Genomic DNA, 20,442 nt, shown 5'->3' on the forward strand with positions numbered 1-20,442 from the left:
GATGGCCATCCGGTTTAGTTGTGTTGTTATAGTCACAATGCGTTGTTGTGAGTTTTCTGGGTCCGGATTGTGGTTTTGTGGTGTGGTTGTGTTCTTACAACTGGGAGGCAAGGCTTTTGCATTGTCAAGTTTTGTATTTCTGGGGCATTTAGTTGTGTGCCAAGTTTCGTATTTCTGGGGCGTTTAGTTGTGTTGTTATAGTCACGATGCGTTGTTGTGAGTTTTGTGGGTTCAGATTGTGGTTTTGTGGTTTGGTTGTGTTGTTACAACCGGGAGGCAAGGCTTTTGTGTTGTGTTGTCAAGTTTTGTATTTCTGGGGCGTTTAGTTGTGTGCCAAGTTTCGTATTTCTGGGGCATTTAGTTGTGGTGTTATAGTCACGATGCATTGTTGTGAGTTTTGTGGGTCCAGATTGTGTTTTGTGGTGTGATTGTGTTCTTACAACCGGGAGGCAAGGCTTTTGTGTTGTGTCATCAAATTTTGTATTTCTGGGGCCTTTAGTTGTGTTGTTATAGTCACGATGCGTTGTTGTGAGTTTTGTGGGTGCAGTGTGGTTTTGTGGTGTGATTGTGTTGTTACAACCGGGAGGCAAGGCTTTTGCATTGTGTTGCCAAGTTTTGTATTTCTAGGGCGTTTAGTTGTGTTGTTATAGTCATGATGTGTTGTTGTGAGTGTTGTGGGTCCGGATTGTGGTTTTGTGGTGTGGTTGTGTTGTTGTAACTGGGAGGCAAGGCTTTTGCATTGTGTTGCCAAGTTTCGTATTTCTGGGATGTTTAGTTTTGTTGTTATAGTCACTGCGCCCGCAACTTTATCCTTTTATATATATAGACTAGCTATGCCCGGCCACGCATTGCTGTGGCGTTGTCTGGTGGTGTTGGTGAGAAATTGTTGAGGTAGTGGTGGTATTGAATGTCTGGTTTATGGTTGTCTTTTTGTTTAGTATGCACACTGAAGTGGATTATATGGCAGTGTGGAGTCAAGATAATCCAGTTCAAAGCAGATAATATAAGATTCTAAATAGGTTATATAGCTGTGTGGAAGGGCCTTGAGTCTACATTGCCATATAATCCAGTTAAAATCTGATAATCTGTGGAAGAGGCCTAAGTGAGGCCTAACTGTGCCTGTCCCCTGGGCTGAGTAGGTTGCTAGGAGACCAAGTGGGCAGAGCTTAGCCTTCAAACTGGCAGCAATTGGATAAAAACTATTATTCCTCTCCCTGTAATTAGGACTTTATTTTTCTTTTCCTTTTTGTTGTATCAACCTAGAGCCGTGAATGATGGGTTGTGTTGTCAAATTTTGAGGTTGGGGGACCTGTAGTTTTGTTGTTTTGTCCGCTGCCCTGATGCCATCACTCTTTTATATATATAGATAGATGTTTTAATATGTATATTTTGTAGAATATTTTTAGATGATTGTGCATTTTAGCAATGTTGTAACCTACGTCAAGCCACGAGGAAAGATGGGTAAGAAATAAAATAATAATAATAATGTCATAAGTCTAGTTTATGACACTGTAACTGCCCAGAAGGATATCAATCTTAGCTTTTACAAATCAATAAAAAGAACATGATTTTACTTCTGCCTGAAATCTTCCAATTTAAAGCCTAGAATGAAGAAACACCAAAAGACTAAACATTATTACTCAGTTCCACTTGCTGGGTTTTAACAAAACAAAAAACAAAATAAAAAAGAGCCCCTACTTTATGTTTGTTCTGCATGGCTGGATATGAAAAGAAAACACAGTTGCCAAATATTATTGCAGTTGTGATGTTACTAACAGGTCGAGACAGGAATAAGGAATCAGCATATCCCTAAAGGCTACAAATAATAGATTCACAGAGTTTTCCTGCCCCTGCATAATACTTACAACTTATGTGTTGGCTGCTCATTGGGCGTCAGAATTCCTATTTCATTCACTTCATAAATCTTTTTTGTGTGAGCTGATGTTATCCTTTGACCTTTGCGAATTTCACCACCATAGAGTGCTATGTTTGCAATCACACCTCTGTACTGATCAAAGGTGGAGTCAAACACCAAAGCCTTCAATGGATCCTCAGTGCTAACCGGGGGACTATTACAAAACACAGCAAAATATCAAGTTTGCTTTATAAAATGTACAAATGTTTCTATTTCAATACCAGATGCATATTCCCTAAAATGTTCAAATTACCAATCCAGTTTGGAAAGAAAACAATAAAAGCTATATTGCTACTGTATACTGGATAAAATATTCATAATTTTTTTCACAGAAAACTTTAAAATGTTTGTCTTTGCATTTACTTTTTTCTGTGCCTTAAGATAGTTAATAGTACAATCTATTAAAATAAGAAGTTAATATACTAAGTTACAGTTATTATGAAAGGGCTTTCAATTAAAATTTAGGAAGTTAGGCAAAACTGCAAGCCTGAGCTTTCAATAGTACAAAAGATACTAGAAAAGAAAACTTACGGAGGAATCCTTTCAATCACTTCTTGAAGTATCCTTTCAACATTTGTTCCCAATTTAGCAGAAATCTAAAAACAAGTTTGAAAAGTTAACCTTATTTCCATGCAATGTGCACACTAACTAGCAAGCTGCCAAATGTAATTTTTATGTTATAAATCACTTAGGATGCCTAGCAATATTTGAAAAAAATTGCTTCACTACAAAGAGTAAACCAGTACATCAATTTAACAACTAATTCCTGAGAACTATTTAGAAATATGGGTAACACAACAGAAAAGGACAGTCCTTCAGTAGAAAAACAGCTGACATAAAACATTTCCTTTTTTATTATCAACAGGAAACACTGAGACAATTGAGATAAATATGCACATCCTCCAAGCACTCTCTGACAGCCCAGATGATTTATTTATGAAAAAGTATTTATTCTGTCCATCTGGATTCCCAAGGTGAAGTAACAAGAAAACAGATAAAACATTCTGTTAAAAACAGAGTTAAAAAAATTCCAGGCAAGCTGTCTACACTTAAAGCGACCTAGTATTAAGTACATATATTGTGTTCAAGTGGCTGGAGTGTACAGATTGAAACAAACTATAATGCATTCAACATCTCTGAACCGATTAGCTGAATAGATTGTCAGAGATAATCAGATAGAGAATTAAGTGTAATTCAAAGTAGTAGTTTACATAGAATACTTTTGTGGCCCCAGATTGAGAGTCACACAGAAGGTATGGGAAGAAATCAAGGGAAGCTCCTTGTCATGTCTCCACAGACCTATATGCAAGCCACACAATTAACCAGACACACAGGCATAAATCTATAAAGACATCTTACCCTGATACAATCTCTTTTGGGAATATCGAACACCATTTCAATTTGATTTTCCACCCTCTCAGGATCTGCATTCTTTAGATCAATCTATAAAGCAATGATATTATTGTGATAGCTTTGACTTTTAATATGCATTCAATATAACAGAAATTAAGTAACATACAGCATTTTCAGAAATAAACTATTTGTGGCCAAAATGAGAGAATAAAGCCGTATTTCCTTACAATATGGTAAGTCTGTATTGTGTTTGCATACATTTTTGTTGATCATGTTTGAGCTACCTCCCTCCAGATAGGATCACCAGGTGGGGCGAAAATGGGGGGGAGGTTCCTGCTTTGCCTTGGTTCCCCGTAAAAACCACAGCTTTTTGGAGGGCTTTGGAGCCCACTCCTGACTTTGGACGGCGAGCTCCTACAAAACCTTTCCCTGAAAGCTGTTGAGACCTTTGAGATCTTGATCGTTCTACAATGGCTACTGTAAGGAATGTCATCAAAGTCGTGCTCAGTAAGGAGCAAGCAGAAGGAGTTGGTGCTCGTGTGAGTAGGAGTATAGGCCAGCCAGAATTGAAAAACCTGAACCCATTTCTGCAGTTTGATGAATTCAAAGGAGGTCAGCCAGCTGACTTTCCTGATCACCCTCACCGAGGTATTGAAACAGTAACTATCTAATGGCAGATGGATCCATGGCCCATGAAGATTTGTGTGGCCATAGTAAAGGTAAAGGTTTCCCCTGACGTTAAGTCCAGTCATGACCGACTCTGGGGGTTGGTGCTCATCTCCATTTCTAAGCCGAAGAGCCGGCGTTGTCCATAGACATCTCCAAGGTCATGTGGCCGGCATGACTGCATGGAGCGCCGTTACCTTCCTGCCAGAACGGTACCTATTGATCTACTCACATTTGCAAGTTTTTGAACTGCTAGGTTGGCAGGAGCTGGGGCTAACAGCAGGTGTTCATTCCGCTCCTGAGATTTGAACCTGGGATCTTTTGGTCCGCAAGTTCAGCAGCTCAGCGCTTTAACGCACTGTGCCACCAGGGGCCATGCAGGTAGACTAGATTCAGGAGATTTGCAGTGGATGACTGCTGGCCATGGTATTCTCCATGCAGAGATGCCTTGTTCTGAAGAACCAGCCCATGGATTACAGCTTTGGGTCAATCTGTGAAGCTCTGAGAAGATGATTGAACCTCAGTACCAAGAACTGAAAAGCAAAGAGATACCTAAACCTTCATAGAATGGTGTGACAGTGGCGGTCATTTCAGGAAAGGCATTGGGTGTCAAGTCCAAGGTGTACACTCGCACACCAACACTGTATCTGAATTTCAAGTTAGATGCAGGAGGAAAGCACACCCAACCAGTTACCAAAGGTCGGACAGCATTTATTTACACACTCTCTGGCAACATTTGTGTTGGTCCTGCTGATGCTCTACAAAAGGTAGAGCCTCACCACACAGCAGTGCTAGATTATGGGGATTGTGTCCAGCTTGAGAATAAGGATACTGAAATGAGTCATTTTGTTTTAGTGGCTGGGGAGCCAATAAAGGAAACAGTGATTCAACATGGGCCATTTGTTATGAATACTCAGGAAGAAATTTTACAAGCCATTGATGACTACAGAAACGCAAGAAATGGTTTTGAGAGAGCTACCACCTGGAAATCAAAGACTGGAAACAAATGATTTGGAATATTAGAAATGCAACTGGTCGACTGATTATGTTTATAGCTGTACATCTTGATTCTCCCAGTCTTTCCTCATGAGTTACTCTCTTTGCTTCACTGGAGCTAATCATGTGGATTGCCAGATTGAGTTATAAAAACAAAATTAACTTCCTGTTATAGAACCGTGCATTTGTATTTTTCATGTATGTATGTATGTATGTGTGTGTGTATGTATATATATATATATATATATATATATATATATATATATATATACATACATATACACACACACACACAAATACTCTGTAGTAGAAATGCACAGAAATCTATTTCTTTGTATTAAAAGGGCCGGGCTGTGGAGCAGCTGGCTAGTAACCAGCTGCAATAAATCACTACTAACTGAGAGGTCATGAGTTCGAAGCCCAGGTTGGGTTAAGCCTCCAACCATTAATAGCCCGGCTTGCTGTTTACCTAAGCAGCCCGAAAGACAGGTGCATCTGTCAACTAGGAAATTTAGGTACGCTTTATGCGGGAAGGCTAATTTAACTAATTTACAACACCATAAAACTGCCAGCAACACGCGGAAAGGAATGAGGAAGTACAATACTCTGTGTCACTAGTGGACGATGAAGCAACAGCTCCCCCTCTGGCCGGAATTGAGCTGGAATCATGAAGCTGGAATGTTAAATTGCCTCTGTGTGTGTCTATACTGTATGTTGTTTGTCTGATGGCATTGAATGTTTGCCATATATATGTTCATTGTAATCCGCCCATCTCACCCCAAAGGGAAGAATATAAATACTGTAAATAATAATCAATAATAAATAAATACTTTGAAAGTTTCTATGTATTTCTTAAGAATCAAAAACAGCCTAATGACTTCCAGCCAAGGATAGTGGATTTATTTACAGCCACTATGGCAAATTGTTTTCTTATCATCATTGTTTGTTCATAAATCACCCAACATTACTATATTGTACTTCAAAAAATATCTCATAGAGGACACATAAACCTAAGTATAAAAACTGAATTCAGAGGAGCCCGATGAAACAACATAAATCAAGGATATCATAAAGCTGAGTAGTAAAATAGCTAGTCACTGAAGAGAATATATAGAAATAATACACAATCAGGACAGCAAGCTACCTTTCTGCACTTGGCCTCTTATTACCAGCATACTACAGTTACTGTGAAAAAGTCATGATTCTTTATTTGTAAGCTCTTAAGATTGGATATTAATCCAGGACATGTGGCATTACCTTATTTATGACAGGAATTATTGAGAGTTGTGCTTCAAAGGCAAGATAAAAATTTGCTACCGTCTGAGCTTGAATACCCTAGAAAAACATGAGTATTAAATATGTAAGTATTTGCACATGTTCTTCTTTCCAAAAACATTTTGCACAGAAAAGAAAATCAGCACACCAAGAAAGGTTTAAAACATAATATCTGTGAATATATTTTGTAATTGATCACCAACAATCAACAAGGCAGGATCACCTCTGCGGAAATCAGGTCCAAACTAACTAATCTTTTGGTTAAGATTTGATATACCAAAGGTTCTTGTAACAGAGATAATTCCAGAGCTGCTATGTGGACCTACAGCATTCGTTATGTTACTATTGTTGTTTAAAGGGATGGACTGGCATGTTACAATATAAAAACATAGGAGTCCTCTGCTTTGACAGATTACTAAGAACCCTGAGACCCACAAAGCAGCATAAAGTTTGGCAACATCATTCATGGAACTGCTTTTTTAATGTTGTCAGAGACATAACAATTTAACTTTAAACATATCACGATACAGTAGAGCCCCGGTTAACTGAGCTCCGGTTAACCGAGCCTTCCGTATTATCTGAGGTGCCGCCAGGGGCACCCCTCCCCCTCCCTCTCCTTCTCTCGAGCGAAGGAGAGGGAGAGGGAGGAGGAAGCGCCCCGGAAGCACCCCATGATTACTGCTGCAGCAGCGCTCATGTGCTGCCTCCCTGGGCCAAGCGCTCGCCCCTTGGGAAGCACCCCACGAGCAGTGAAATTTGCAAAATCACAGGTGCTTTCGGCCACAATACTACAGGAAATGTTCCTCTTTGTATTCTCTAATCATTTCCAGCCTTAAATAGATATATATATGGCCCAGTTCTGTTCAACATCTTTATTAATGACTTAGATGAAGAGTTAGAAGGCATGATCATCAAGTTTGCAGACGACACCAAATTGGGAGGGATAGCGAATACTCCAGAAGACAGGAGCAGAATTCAAAATGATCTTAACAGATTAGAGATGGGCCGAAACTAACAAAATGAAGTTCAACAGGGACAAACACAAGAGACTCCACTTAGGCAGAAAAATATGAAATGCAAAAATACAGAATGGGGAATGCCTGGCTCGACAGAAGTTAAACATGAGCCAACAATGTGATGCGGCAGCTTAAAAAGCCATAAATAGGAGTATAGTGTCTAGATCCAGGGAAGTCATGCTACTCCTCTATTCTGCCTTGGTCAGACCACATCTGGAATACCGTATCCAATTCTGGGCACCGCAATTGAAGGGAGATGTTGACAAACTAGAATGTGTCCAGAAGAGTGCGACTAAAATGAGCAGTGGTCTGGAGAACAAGCCCTATGAGGAGCGGCTTAAAGAACTAGACATGTTTAGCCTGCAGAAGAAAAGGCTGAGAGGAGACATGATGAGGGCCATGTATAAATATGTGAGGGGAACTCATAGGGAGGAGGGACCAAGCTTGTTTGCTGCTACCCTGGAGACTAGGACGCAGAACAATGGCTTTAAACTACACGAAAGGAGGTTCCACCTGAACATTAGGAAGAACTTATTCACTGTGAGAGCTGTTCACCAGTGGAACTCTCTGCCAGAGTGTGGTGGAGGCTCCTTCTTTGTAGGCTTTTAAGCAGAGGCTGGATGGCCATCTGTCAGGGTACTTTGAATGCGATTTTCTGCTTCTTAGCAGGCGGTTGGACTAGATGGCCCATGAGGTCTCTTCCAACACTATGATTCTACTTCAAACAACGTAGAATGTCTCTTGGCCTATTGTCTGGGATATGTGTCAAAACCGGAAGTTTAAGGAGATTTCCACAATAAAGGAAAAGAACAGCCTACCAAATATGAATGTTTCCTGCGAGAATGAAAACATAGTCACACACACACAAAACTTGTAAAAAAGAAGTTATTTCATTTACACATCAGGAAAAATACTTTAAACCCATACCTCATTTGCATCCACTACAAGCAAGACACCTTGACAAGCCGACAAAGACCGTGATACTTCATAGTTGAAATCTACATGGCCCTATGCAATGAAGGAAAAACATGATATGTCAGCTTCAAGAGAAATGTTTATTAGGCAGCTCAAGGCTTAATTAAGAAAGTCATCAAAGGGGATGTCATAAAATCATTTTGTTCCTCGTTGTGATGACCCATGGGCAATGTAGTCCCATTCCTGGCACTGTGGTGCCAGATGAAGAGGAAAACTTGGGTTTTTCACCGTTCCAGCCAGAATTGGAACTTTCCCAGCCAGATTTGGAAACCTTGCACCTGCAAGAGATTTGTCTTCCAGAAGTCTGTCAAACAAGCCCCGAGCCACAATCTCCTACGTTTTCTCGCCATGCTTTTTGTAAACAACAGAGGGGAGTTCAACAGGCGTCCCGCAGGAGTGCTAGGATAGCTGCTAAGCATTCAGCTGATTAAGCCTGCTTTCCATGGGAAACTTTAAGGAGTCATGCATCTGGACTCAGAGAATAGCTTTCGTTTCTGGTTCTCCAGGGAACTACTCTTTGGTGGGAAAACTAGATCCTATTTAGGTGCTTTGCCCACAAAGGGATCTTGCGGAGTCATTTCGTCAGCAACTGGAGTAGGTTGTGTGTGGACAGCGCTACTCCGCTTCTAAGCCTTCGTTCCTGTTTCCAAGCCTACGTTCCCGTTCCAGCCTTGTTTACCTCCGCGGACCTTGCCTTGCTTCCTAGGACTCAGCCTTGTTTTCCAGGACTCTGCCTTGCCTTGTTTTCCGGATTTTGCCAAGTATTCCACGGATCTTGTTCTTGCTCCTCGTCCTTGTTGCCTTGTATCAAGCCCTGTTTCAAGTTACTCCCTAGCCTCGCTCAAGTTCCATGGACTAAAGGACCTTGTCATCTCCCCTCACTTTGCCTGGCAAAGTGAGTGTTTCGGTTATTGGATTACAACTTTGGACCTTAATATTTCATATTGGACATTGTTTCTTTGGACTAATTTTGACCTTTCCTGAAAGGTCTATTTCTGGACTATTTCATACACTTGCTTTTATTAACTTTATATATTCCTTCAATAAAGATATTAGATAGAATCTGGCCTCGGTGTATGGTTATTGGTGCTCTGCAGCCTGGGTCGTGACACTCGTTATCAATTTGCTTCCCAAAAAGCTCTGAAACCAGCTTCAGATACAGATTGAATGTATCCCTTATCCAAACTGTTTGGAACCAAAAGTGTTTTGCATTTTAGATTTTTTAGGATTTTGGAATATCTATATTTGCATTCACGTACATAATGAGACATCTTGGAGATGGGATCCAAGTCTAAACATATTTATATTTCATATATTACTTTATACAAATAGCCTGGAGATAGTTTTAAACAATATTTTAAAATAATTTTTGTGCATGAAGCATTTGTGCACATTGACCCATCAGAAAGCAATCGTGTCACTATCTCAGCCATGCATGTGGACAATTTTGGGTTTTGGAGAATTCTGGATTTTTGAATTCTAGGTAAGGGATGTCCAGTACTTCATGTCTTGATCTTGTAAAAGATGGAAAAGAAGTTGGCTGGAACCAGGAAGATAAAGAATGAGATCTTCATGGCATGGTCCTCTAAAAATTTTGATCTACAGCTGGGGTTGCAGGTTTTGGGAGCTGCACTCCAAAACACCAGGAAAGCAAAAGATGCATTGGACTATCCAAGCCCATGTGTAATAATTGAGATTTCTGAAGAAGTCATCAGTTTGTAAAGCCTCTCACCAATTTTAACAAATTCCATTTTAACAAATTAGCTACAACACTTCTGCAGAAGTATATTGTCCAGCTAATCACTGCAGGTTTACTTTCCAATCACCTGATAACCAAAGGGCAGAAGTGAATAATATACAAGCCCAGTCATTTCTATGACTCTATGAAACGCCCACCCTAAATTGCAGTGGCTACAAACCAAATCCCACACATTTTCAGATTCAAATTAACTTTGCTGGGAATATACACCATCTTTAATTTAAAAAAATACTTCTTTGGGAGAAATCAGACACCAGGCTATCCCCAGTTCTAGTTCACTGTAACAGAACACATCAACCATGCAGCTTGTGGTGGCTTGCAGGGGAATTCAACCTCATTCCTAGAAAATAGTTCCCCACAATATGGCTTGATCAATTGTAGGGAACTAGTTTGCATGTGTGTAAAGGTATATCCACACCATGGCCAGCACATCAGAACAGTTTGCCTTTACATAAATCAAACAACACAAACAAACAGAAAAATTAAGGCTCCAGTTCCACAATAAGGATACACACATTATGATTCAGTAGTACTTCAAATACATTGATAATTAACTTACAGGTGTATCAATGAGATTTAAGAGGTAATTTGTTCCTTCGTGATTATAAATGAGAGAGGCAGTCTGGGCTTTTACGGTGATTCCTCTTTCACGCTCTACTTGCAATTTATCCAGCACCTGTTTGTTGTGGTCAGTTTTAGCTATTGTTCCTAAAGGATCAGACATATTCAGTAATTAATATACACCATAAGGAAGAAGATAATCATTTTTATCTAGTTGTGTCACTCGGCTCACAGAAGAACCATTTCAAGTGAAAATGTTAGCCACATAATGAATGCAATGTAGGTTGAGTATCCCTTCCAATCCTGAAGTACTCTGTATTTTGGAGGGTGGCTGATGTTGTTTTGGTGGACTTTTGAATACTTGCTTATATATAAGATATCTTGGAGATGGGGCTGAATTCAAATGTATTATTCATATATGTCTTTTACAGACAGCCTGAAGGTAATTTTATATGCAGCATCTTTAATAATTTTGTGCATGTGTAACAAAGTTTTTGTACACTGAACTATCAGAAAGCAAAAATTTCAGCCACGCATGTGGACAATTATGGTGTATTTCTGATTTCAAAATTCCAGCTAATGGGTATATCGTTAATTATACAGTGGTATAGGACAAAACAAATGTTATCATGCCCAAACATTTTAGTGTGCAGATTCAACAACTATCTTCAGCCACTTGCCAGCTCAGTTTTTACCAAATTCCAAACTACAGACAGGCAATTTAAAATAATTGTATCTGCCTCTCCACAGTTTCCGCATGTCCCAAGGAATTGCCATATACAAAACCAGTGAGGAGGACTGGCCACTTGATGAACTAGATATTACTGAAAGCGTACTGCCTATTGTCCCATACATTGGAATCTGTACAAAAGTTGCATCTGTCTCCAAAGCTAGTGATAAGAGATGGCAATTCACCAATGAAAAATAAGCTAGCAGCTGTGCTCATTAAGGGATCAAAGCAAATTGGGCATCTCATGTTTGCTCAATTCTGCATAAAACACTTTGTCTCTCTGTGCTGCATTTTTCAAAAATATCAACAGGAGGATGACAATCTTTTCATGGTAATTAAACAAAAACTTACTTTTCAAAATGGAAATCACATATAATTTTACCTAAGACAACGTAACAGTTGCAATGAAACTGTGCTTCAATTTAACTAGACCAGAAAGTGAGAGCTTCCAGAATGCAAAACTGAAAGCTTCCAAGGAGACTGTTGACAGTACACTGGTCTGGTGATACTTTGGAAAGGTTGAACCCCCACCCCCCGAGATGGGGAGTCAGGGTAGTTCATAGATGTTTGATTCCTTCGCTGCAGGACTGTTGAGATTTTAGGCCCTTTTATACTGGCTGTTTGTGCGGGATCCATTTGGCATCCATTGGATCCATTTGGGCCCCACATAGCATCTAGAGAGGGACTTTCTCAACTGTCTAGGAAATATAGGAGAGTCCCCACTACCAAGCCACTGGGAAGCCACCTAAGGATCCCCTCCGCTCCACCCTGTGTTGTGGCTGTCAACAGCATTGATGCCCCACCTACCCTGCTCTTCAGCACTACGGCTAAGGGAACTGGGAGGAGGGAAAGCCCCCCCCCCCCCCGGTGCTAAAAAGCTAGATAGGTTGAGTTTAGCGGCTGGTGACAGTATTGACATAGAGGAAGGGGGCAACAGGGCCTGTTTTCCAGCTGGCTTGACAGCTCTAAAGTTGATGGAAGTCAGGATTCGGCCTTTACTCTAACTTGGCTTAACCTGGGGCAAGGCTCCATTAAGGTAACCTTGCCACATTAAGCAAGATCAGCCCCATGCATCATTTAACCACCGCAGGGCTGATTAGACTGCACACCGATTTAAGTAATCGGTGTAGATGTGCTCTTGTTTGGTGAGGCACAGCTGAAGGATTATTTCTTCCTGATACAAAAGTTGAAACAAATAGATGGGATAAATTGGAGGGAGTCTCTCTTAGGCCCCATCTACAATGCCATATAAAATTCAGATTATCTGCTTTTAACTGGATTGTATTAATCTGGATATTATATGGCAGTGTAGATGTGGCCTTAGGCTCCTTCTACAATGCCCTATATCCCATGATTTGTTCCCAGATTACCGGTTTATCCCAAATTATATGGCAGTGGAGACTCATACAATCCAATTCAAAGCAGATAATCTGGGATCAGATCATGGGATATAGGGCAGTATAGATCTAGCCTTAAAGTTCTTTAAAATAAATTCATATTAAATACAGTGCAAAACGCAAAAGTTTGGCAAAAGCATCAATGCACATCTGTGACTGACTGAAACTGATGAACAAAAAATTACGAAGGGCAGCAAGTTACTCTATTCTGGCTGCCCTATTCTAAATTAGTGTTCCTCCACCTCAGTCAGTATAAAACAGTATCGGATGAGTACCAAAATGAAACTCAGCCAAATGAAACAGAGTATATCCACAAGGGACATGATACATACTAGAAAATTACCTCACCTGTTATCTCCAGCAGTCTATCTGCTAGAGTACTTTTGCCATGGTCTACATGAGCTATTATGCTGAAATTTCTAATATTCTCAACAGGAAACATTGACATATCCACCATATCCTAAAACACATGATGTCAGAAAACATTAAATTAGTCAACAAATCATGAAATCAAATATCTGTCTTTATCTATATAGTTATACTCAGGTTAAAGCCTAAAATACAGTTTAAGTTTATTTTGTTTGTTTGCTGTAGTATACAAACTGAACAGAATAACATACATTCTGGTTCAAGTTCACTATTCTAGTCATAAAAGAGTAAATTGACTCAGCAGTTATTAGTGCAAATGATACACCTGGAGTACACTCACTTGAGATTAATTCTCATTAAATAAAAGAAAATCTATCAATGGATAGCAATATGTCATAGAGGCAGAACAACAAGGAAACTGAATAAATAGTGAGAGTAGCATCCTAAATGAATGTGAATGATCAAAAATGTAAGAAGCAAAAAATAGAACTTTGTACTAATCAAGGGAGAAAAACAGATACGTTTTTGCTGATTGAAAGGCATAATATGACGAGCAGTTGTAAACAGTATACAGTAAACAGTGCTATTGTAAACAATAGCAGACAAGTTGGTGATAATTCAAAATTGTTGTTTAGTTGTATTATATTGCTGATAGAAGTCAAAGGTATTTAATAAAGCTGAAATCATCTCCAACCAAGAAATATATATATTCCAAGTACTGTCACCTTGCCACTGCCAGAGTGGTACTGTCTGAGGGACACAGTGCGATGGGGAGGGAGTTCTTCCATTCCGAGGGAAAGATATGAAAAAATGCCTCCATGATATGATTTCTTAAGTCGGACATGAAGATGTACAACCCTTTTTACAAGTGCAAACATATTTCAGGATAACTTCAAACATCCCAATTCAGACTGTAGGATGGCAGGCAAAGCTTTTAAAACACTGCAGATTCAGCCAGTGGTTCAACATAGCATACTCCATAGATAAGTTTGCTTCAATAAAAGCCAATGCTCGATTCTTTCACTCAAACACATTTCCAAATAACAGGGCAGACTGCTTTTATGAAGAAAAATATTTTCAGAATAGGGACGAAGACAGATGCACAATCCAGGGTGAACCTGGAAAAAAAGGAAAACAGAGATTGGTTTCTAACAGTACACATAACCTGTCTCAATGTTTTACTTTCTTCCTTGCCATAATCCAACTGTAATCAGCATCCAAATTCATCCTATTGAGCATTACAGAATTTGCTTCCTTTCTCTCTCCACTGCAGCCTCTGGCTCCATGGGAAAATTGACTTAGCAGGTTCCTGATCCTTTGGTTGAGGATGCATTGTTGATGGAGGGGTGAAAGCAGGGACGTATCACCCACAGTTCTACTGACACAGTATCATAAATGGAACACCACTGAATCCTGGCATATGAACAAGAATTTTTTGGCTGCCATTATTGCCAAGTCCATAGTATTACTTTCACTCAGCTGGGTTAAATCTGTGAGTTGTAACACTAGGTAAAACCATGGCCCATTTACAACTTGGGAATGTTACTTTTTGGACTGCCAATCCCAAAATTTTCCAATAGCATCCTATTCTAAAGCTGTACTTTTCTTAAGGTCTAATTTAGCTTTATGCTGAAAGCATTGCACTTGTTAATTTTGGTGAAATGTACAGATGTATGTTGCTTGTTTGCAATAGCAAAAGAGTGAGGATGGCTTCAGGATATTCTAATAAGGTGCAGAATTTTATTTAGATGGGTTCCATAGTGCACCACTTAAAGAATCCTAATATGTTCAGGCTCCACTGCATGGCCTGTTAATTATTCAATAATTTTAAAGTCTACAATTAAAGCTTTAGTAAGATAATCACAATAATTATTCAGTCACTGCCTTCCATTCTTTTCAATAATTTGAACAGCTCATTCAGCTCTACTGGTCTTGATGTTCACCTCCGTTAGTTTTGATGACTGATCACTTAGCTTGGTTTTTTTCTAGAACTGATTCAATGTTTTCATTACTCATGGAAGGCATTTCCATATATAAATGAACATGGAACCTACTACAACATGTTTTTCCTCACTTGCTTAATATGCTGCGATTCACCATGCCTTCTGACAACATGGTAATATAGCAAAGAAACACTGTAGTTCCACATTACGTATTTATCTTTACAGGAAAGTTAATCTGACTGTACATTATGCAGAATATAAAGGCAATGAGATGGGAGGCACATGACAGCTTCTTTGCATGTTGCCTCTTATGTGGCTGGGATATATATTCAAAGTGCATCTGTTTTTGCTGAAGAAGCCATGGGATTGGAATATTTTCAGACATCTCATAGACCTACAGATTGGGAATGCCATCATCCCACCATGAATATGCCCGATCTCTACTACTATGGAGAAACTAAGCAAACTTTGACCTACTTAGTGCTTGGATAGAAGATGAAACATCGGTGTTCTGCAGACAGCACTAAGAGAGAAACTTGCCAAAAACTCAGTCAATGCTGAGAACACTATGCTGGATGACTTGTCTCAACATAAAAAACACATATACAAATATGCTGCAGGACGCCCTGCAAAAACAAGGTTTTTGCAGTTTAATAAACCTTTTCTGTGTTGTTATGACACAGCCAATTAGGAAATGAATATAGTGTAAGTGATGTAAAAAAATGATGGAAAACCATTTTAAAATCTGACTCGTAAACTGTGTATATATTATTTTGATATGTATTGATCTTATACATTCTTTTCAACAGACATTATGTGTTTTAACTGGTCTATGTGTTAACTAATATCATGTGTCTTTAACTGATATTGTGTCTTTCAACTGACCGCATCCCTCCATGAACCTGTGCGAGCTCTGAGATCTGACAGGGAGGCCCTCCTCTCAGTCCCATCCCCATCTCAAGCATGGTTGGTGGGGATGTGGGAGAAGGACTTCTGGGACGTGGCCCACACAATCCCACACACTTCAATCCCTTCGGAGGGATCTGAAGACATGACCATTCAAGCAGGCCTTTGACAATGGCTAATGTATCATCTAAACTGGGCAAGCTAAATAGATTGAAGTTGACACTGACATTTTAACACTGATATTTTAATCTGTTTTGTAGCTGGGATGCTAAACTTGGTTTGTATAGTTCATTTTTAATTATAATTTTATTGTTGTGTTTCATTGGTTATTTAACTTTGAGGTGTCTTATTTTAATTCTTTGTATGTTGCTATTTTATGTTACCTGGTGTTGTTTATTGATTCTGGCTAATATCTGTTGTATTTGATATGTTTTGTGTTCCACTATTACTGTCTCGTAGGCTGCCCCAAGTCCCTTTTGGCAGATGGAGAGGGATATAAATAAAGTTATTATCATTATTATAATATAGGTTGTATTTTAACATGTTGTGGCTCCCCATTTTGACCTGTGGGAAGAGGCGGGTAAGCAAATACAGTAGTCTCACTTATCCAAGCTAAACGGGCCAGCAGAAGCTTGGATAAGCGAATATCTTGGATAATAAGGAGAGATTAAGAAAAAGCCTATTAAACATTAAATTAGGTTATGATTTTACAAATTAAGCACCAAAACATCATGTTATACAACAAATTTGACAGAAAAAGTACAGTAGAGTCTCACTTATCCAACACTCGTTTATCCAACGTTCTGGATTATCCAACGCATTTTTGTAGTCAATGTTTTCAATATAACGTGATATTTTGGTGCTAATTTTGTAAATACAGTAAATACAACATAACATTACTGCGTATTGAACTACTTTTTCTGTCAAATTTGTTGTCTAACATGATGTTTTGGTGCTTAATTTGTAAAATCATAACTTAATTTGATGTTTAATAGGCTTTTCCTTAATCTCTCCTTATTATCCAACATATTCGCTTATCCAACGTTCTGCTGGCCCGTTTATGTTGGATAAGCGAGACTCTACTGTAGTTCAATATGCAGTAATGCTATGTTGTAATTACTGTATTTACGAATTTAGCACCAAAATATCACGATATATTGAAAACATTGACTACAAAAATGGCTTGGATAATCCAGAAGCTTGGATAAGCGAGGCTTAGATAAGTGAGACTCTACTGTAATAATTACTACTGTATTACTTAGTTTCTCTCTGTATGTGCTTTCATGTCACTTGTCGACTTATGGTGACCCCAGGGATTTCAAAGGGTTTTCTCAGGGCCCTTCCACACTGCTATATAAAATCCTGATTATCTGCTCTGAACTGGATTATATGGCTGTGTAGACTCATATGATCCAGTTTAAAGCACAAAATCTGGATTTTATATGGCTGTGTAGATGGGGCCTCGGGCAAGGAATACTCCAAGGAGGTTTGCCTTCCTTTGAAAGAAAGCCTATAGCACAGGCATGGGCAAACTTGGGTCTTCCAGGTGTTAGGAATTGTGGGAACTGAAGTCCAAAACACCTGGGGGGCCAAGTTTGCCCATGCCTGCTATAGCACCTGATGTAACTTGGCGATCTTCCATCCAGGTAACAGCCAGGGCTGATGCTGTTCAGCTTCCAAGATCAGCCAAGATCGGATGACATCCGGGTATTCAGACTTCTTGCTCCCCTGCAAAGGCAAACCCCTCTATAGAAATCTTGCTAAGCAAACCTTAGGGTCGCCATAAGTCGGGAAAAAAAAACTAGAAAGGACACAACAACAGGGAAAACAATGGTTCCACTTCTCTCTAGAGAGGCTTCTGGAGCCTAGCTGTGGCCCAAAAAGCAAAAGAACACGGCCAGCAAAATCACAACCCCACATCACTGCTCACCTGACGGAGAAAGAGTGAAAGACTTCCGGGACTGCAGCATGGAATCAACCGGTGGGTCCGGGGAGAGGAAGTGACGTCAGGTGTCACCTTCTTCCCTCACGAGGTGGGCGGGACACAGAGAGAATGACTGGAACACATAGAGATAGAAAGATCATAGAGTAAAACACGCCCATCCACATTCTCATTTAGTAACAGGACAGAAGTCTCTGCTTTGTTGTTGTTGTGTGCCTTCACGTCGTTGAACTGGCACTAGGCGCAACAGCCACAAAAACCAATACTTTAAATCCCAAATTAAGACACTGTTGTTTGCTGTGTGTCTTCCAAGTTATTTATAGCTACTCACAGGTTTTTCAAGGCAAAACGTGTTCAGAATACGCTCGCCTTTTTCTGAAACAGGCTCCATCTACACTGCCAGTTGCTGAATCCAGATTTATCTGCTTTGAACTGGATTGTATGACAGTGTAGATCCAGCCTGTGAGAGTATGACTTGCTCAATTTCAGAGAAATTTAAGAAGTCCCATTGTATCTGAGTGGATGGTGTGATGGGCTGCATCTTCATCCCGGATTTCAAATGTTATGTTGATGGGTTGCTGTGAGTTTTCCAGGCTGTATGGCCATGTTCCAGAAGCATTCTCTCCTGACGTTTCGCCCACATTTATGGCAGGCTGTGAGGTCTGTTGGAAACTAGGCAAGAAGGAGTTATATATCTGTGGAAGGTCCAGGGTGGAAGCAAGAACTGTTGTCTGTTGGAGGCAAGTGTGAATGTTGCAATTGGCCACCTTGATTAGCACTGAATGGCCTTGCAACTTCATGGACTGGCCGATTCCTACCTGGAGGAATCCTTTGTTGGGAGGTGTTAGCTGGCTCTGATTGATTCATGTTTGGAAATCCCCAGTTTTCAGAGTGTTCTTTATTTACTGTCCTGATTTTAGAGGGGTTTTTTAAATACTGGCAGCCAGATTTTGCTCATTTTCATGGTTTCCACCTTTCTGTTGTAATTGTCCGCATGCTTGTGGATTTCAATGACTTCTCTGTGCAATCTGACAACACATAATTCTACTTAGTTTCTTATTTGAAATTTCATTTGCTTCTACCGCCAGAGGGGAAAAGGACAACATTAACCAAGAAGTATCATCTTCAGGGAATGGAACAGTCAGTCTATACTCCAAGCTGTAAAAAGTTTACAATCAACGAGGGACAATAAGGAAGTGACTGCTCTGCTCTGCTCTGCTCTGGCTCGGCTGCTACAGAGCTATGAAGGAAGCGCATGCGCTATAAAAGCCAGGGAAAAGTGGCAAGACTGCCCTCTTATGGAGCCAGGAGTTTTTACTCCTTCTCCACCAGTTGTAGAAGCAGCGAAGCGTTGCTGCCCAGAGTCCTTTTTAAATGTTCACCTAGGGTTCTCTCTACACTGCCCTATATCCCAGAATCTGTTTCCAGATTATCTGGTTTGAACTGGATTATATGAGGGGCCTTCCAGACAGCGCTATATATCAAGATCTGATCCCAGGTTTTCTCCTTCAAACTGGATTATATGAGTTTGCACTGCTAGATAATATAGGATAAACAGATTATCTTGAGTTTAGATCCTGGGATATAGGACCAGTGTGAAAAGGGCCATGACCTGCGACCATCAACATTCATTGTTGGTCTCCCATGAAGTATTAACCAAGGTTTAGCTTCCAAGGTTAGATGGGTGCCTTTAGGAAGATATTTCGGCAGACAACAAGTATAACACTGAGGCCCCTTCCATACTGCCCTATATCGCAGGATATGAAACTGAGGCCTCCCACACAGCTGAATAAAATCCTACATTTTCTGCTTCGAACTGGATTATATGTCAGCGTGCTGGAAGAAGCACCAGCATTGAAGCGATGCTCCTACGCCATCAACTCCGCTGGACTGGACATGTCAAAAGTCAGATGCCAATTAGAGAGCAAAACAGAGTTTATTCAAGAAATAGCCAAAAAACAAGTCACAAACATAAAAGAAAACTTTTTATTTTAGCCCAGGAGCTAAATTGACAATTCGCTTTTTAAAAAATAGTCTGCATTTTCCATCACCCTGCACTATACATTTTGTCTCAGTAGCCAAAAGCATTAGATCATTCGGATGAGTAAATCCAGTTCACCTAAACCTGTATGTACAATCTTTGAGATGCATGATTTCATACTCAAATACTTGCGCCAACATGCACATTCACATTTTTCACCCCATGTAATGTGAAGTATTTCACCAAAAACCTCTTTTGTGCCTTTGCTGTTCAATAGTATGCAGTGCCCTTAAATATGCAAGATGATATGATCAAAAGAATTAGACCAATATTCCAAAATATAACATATTCATTGAATGTTATGGGTTGCCTTGTTTGGTATACCTTAAATTGCCCCTTTGTACTTATCTTCGTTCACCCTTTTCTCACCTGAGATTCTACTCTGAATCAAATTGGAAGCCTTTGTTCCCAGTCCCCCTACAATCTTTACTGAAAATAGTCTCCATCTCAATAAAGGAAATCAAACCAGTTATGTGCCCTGTCTTCCCTATCACCATGTACTGAGGTTTTTTGTCTTGTTCATTTGCTTGAAAGAGGAATTAGCTTTGTTTGTCTCTCCTTGTGCTTTTCTATTTATATGTGTTTGCCCCGAAGAAAT

General features: G+C 39.8%; 1 protein-coding gene and 1 pseudogene across 1 annotated transcript in view; one reads left to right on the forward strand and one right to left on the reverse strand.

Moving 5' to 3' along the window:
• guf1 (GTP binding elongation factor GUF1) overlaps positions 1–17,916 on the reverse strand; it is a 30,342-nt gene extending 12,426 nt beyond the window's left edge. Inside the window, exons 1-9 of the mRNA XM_008111654.3 lie at positions 17,792–17,916; positions 13,738–14,130; positions 12,992–13,103; positions 10,515–10,663; positions 8,149–8,229; positions 6,188–6,265; positions 3,275–3,358; positions 2,447–2,511; positions 1,866–2,069 (exon numbers count right to left, since the gene is read on the reverse strand). Of these exons, the coding sequence (XP_008109861.1) occupies positions 1,866–2,069; positions 2,447–2,511; positions 3,275–3,358; positions 6,188–6,265; positions 8,149–8,229; positions 10,515–10,663; positions 12,992–13,103; positions 13,738–13,890 (926 nt within the window). The 5' untranslated portion in view covers positions 13,891–14,130; positions 17,792–17,916. The remainder of the gene's footprint in view (positions 1–1,865; positions 2,070–2,446; positions 2,512–3,274; positions 3,359–6,187; positions 6,266–8,148; positions 8,230–10,514; positions 10,664–12,991; positions 13,104–13,737; positions 14,131–17,791) is intronic.
• LOC100562754 (pirin-like) lies at positions 3,739–5,068 on the forward strand (annotated as a pseudogene).
• Positions 17,917–20,442: the final 2,526 nt, after the last annotated feature.

This window comes from Anolis carolinensis, chromosome 5 (assembly GCF_035594765.1).
Source record: "Anolis carolinensis isolate JA03-04 chromosome 5, rAnoCar3.1.pri, whole genome shotgun sequence".
Lineage (NCBI taxonomy): Eukaryota > Metazoa > Chordata > Lepidosauria > Squamata > Dactyloidae > Anolis > Anolis carolinensis.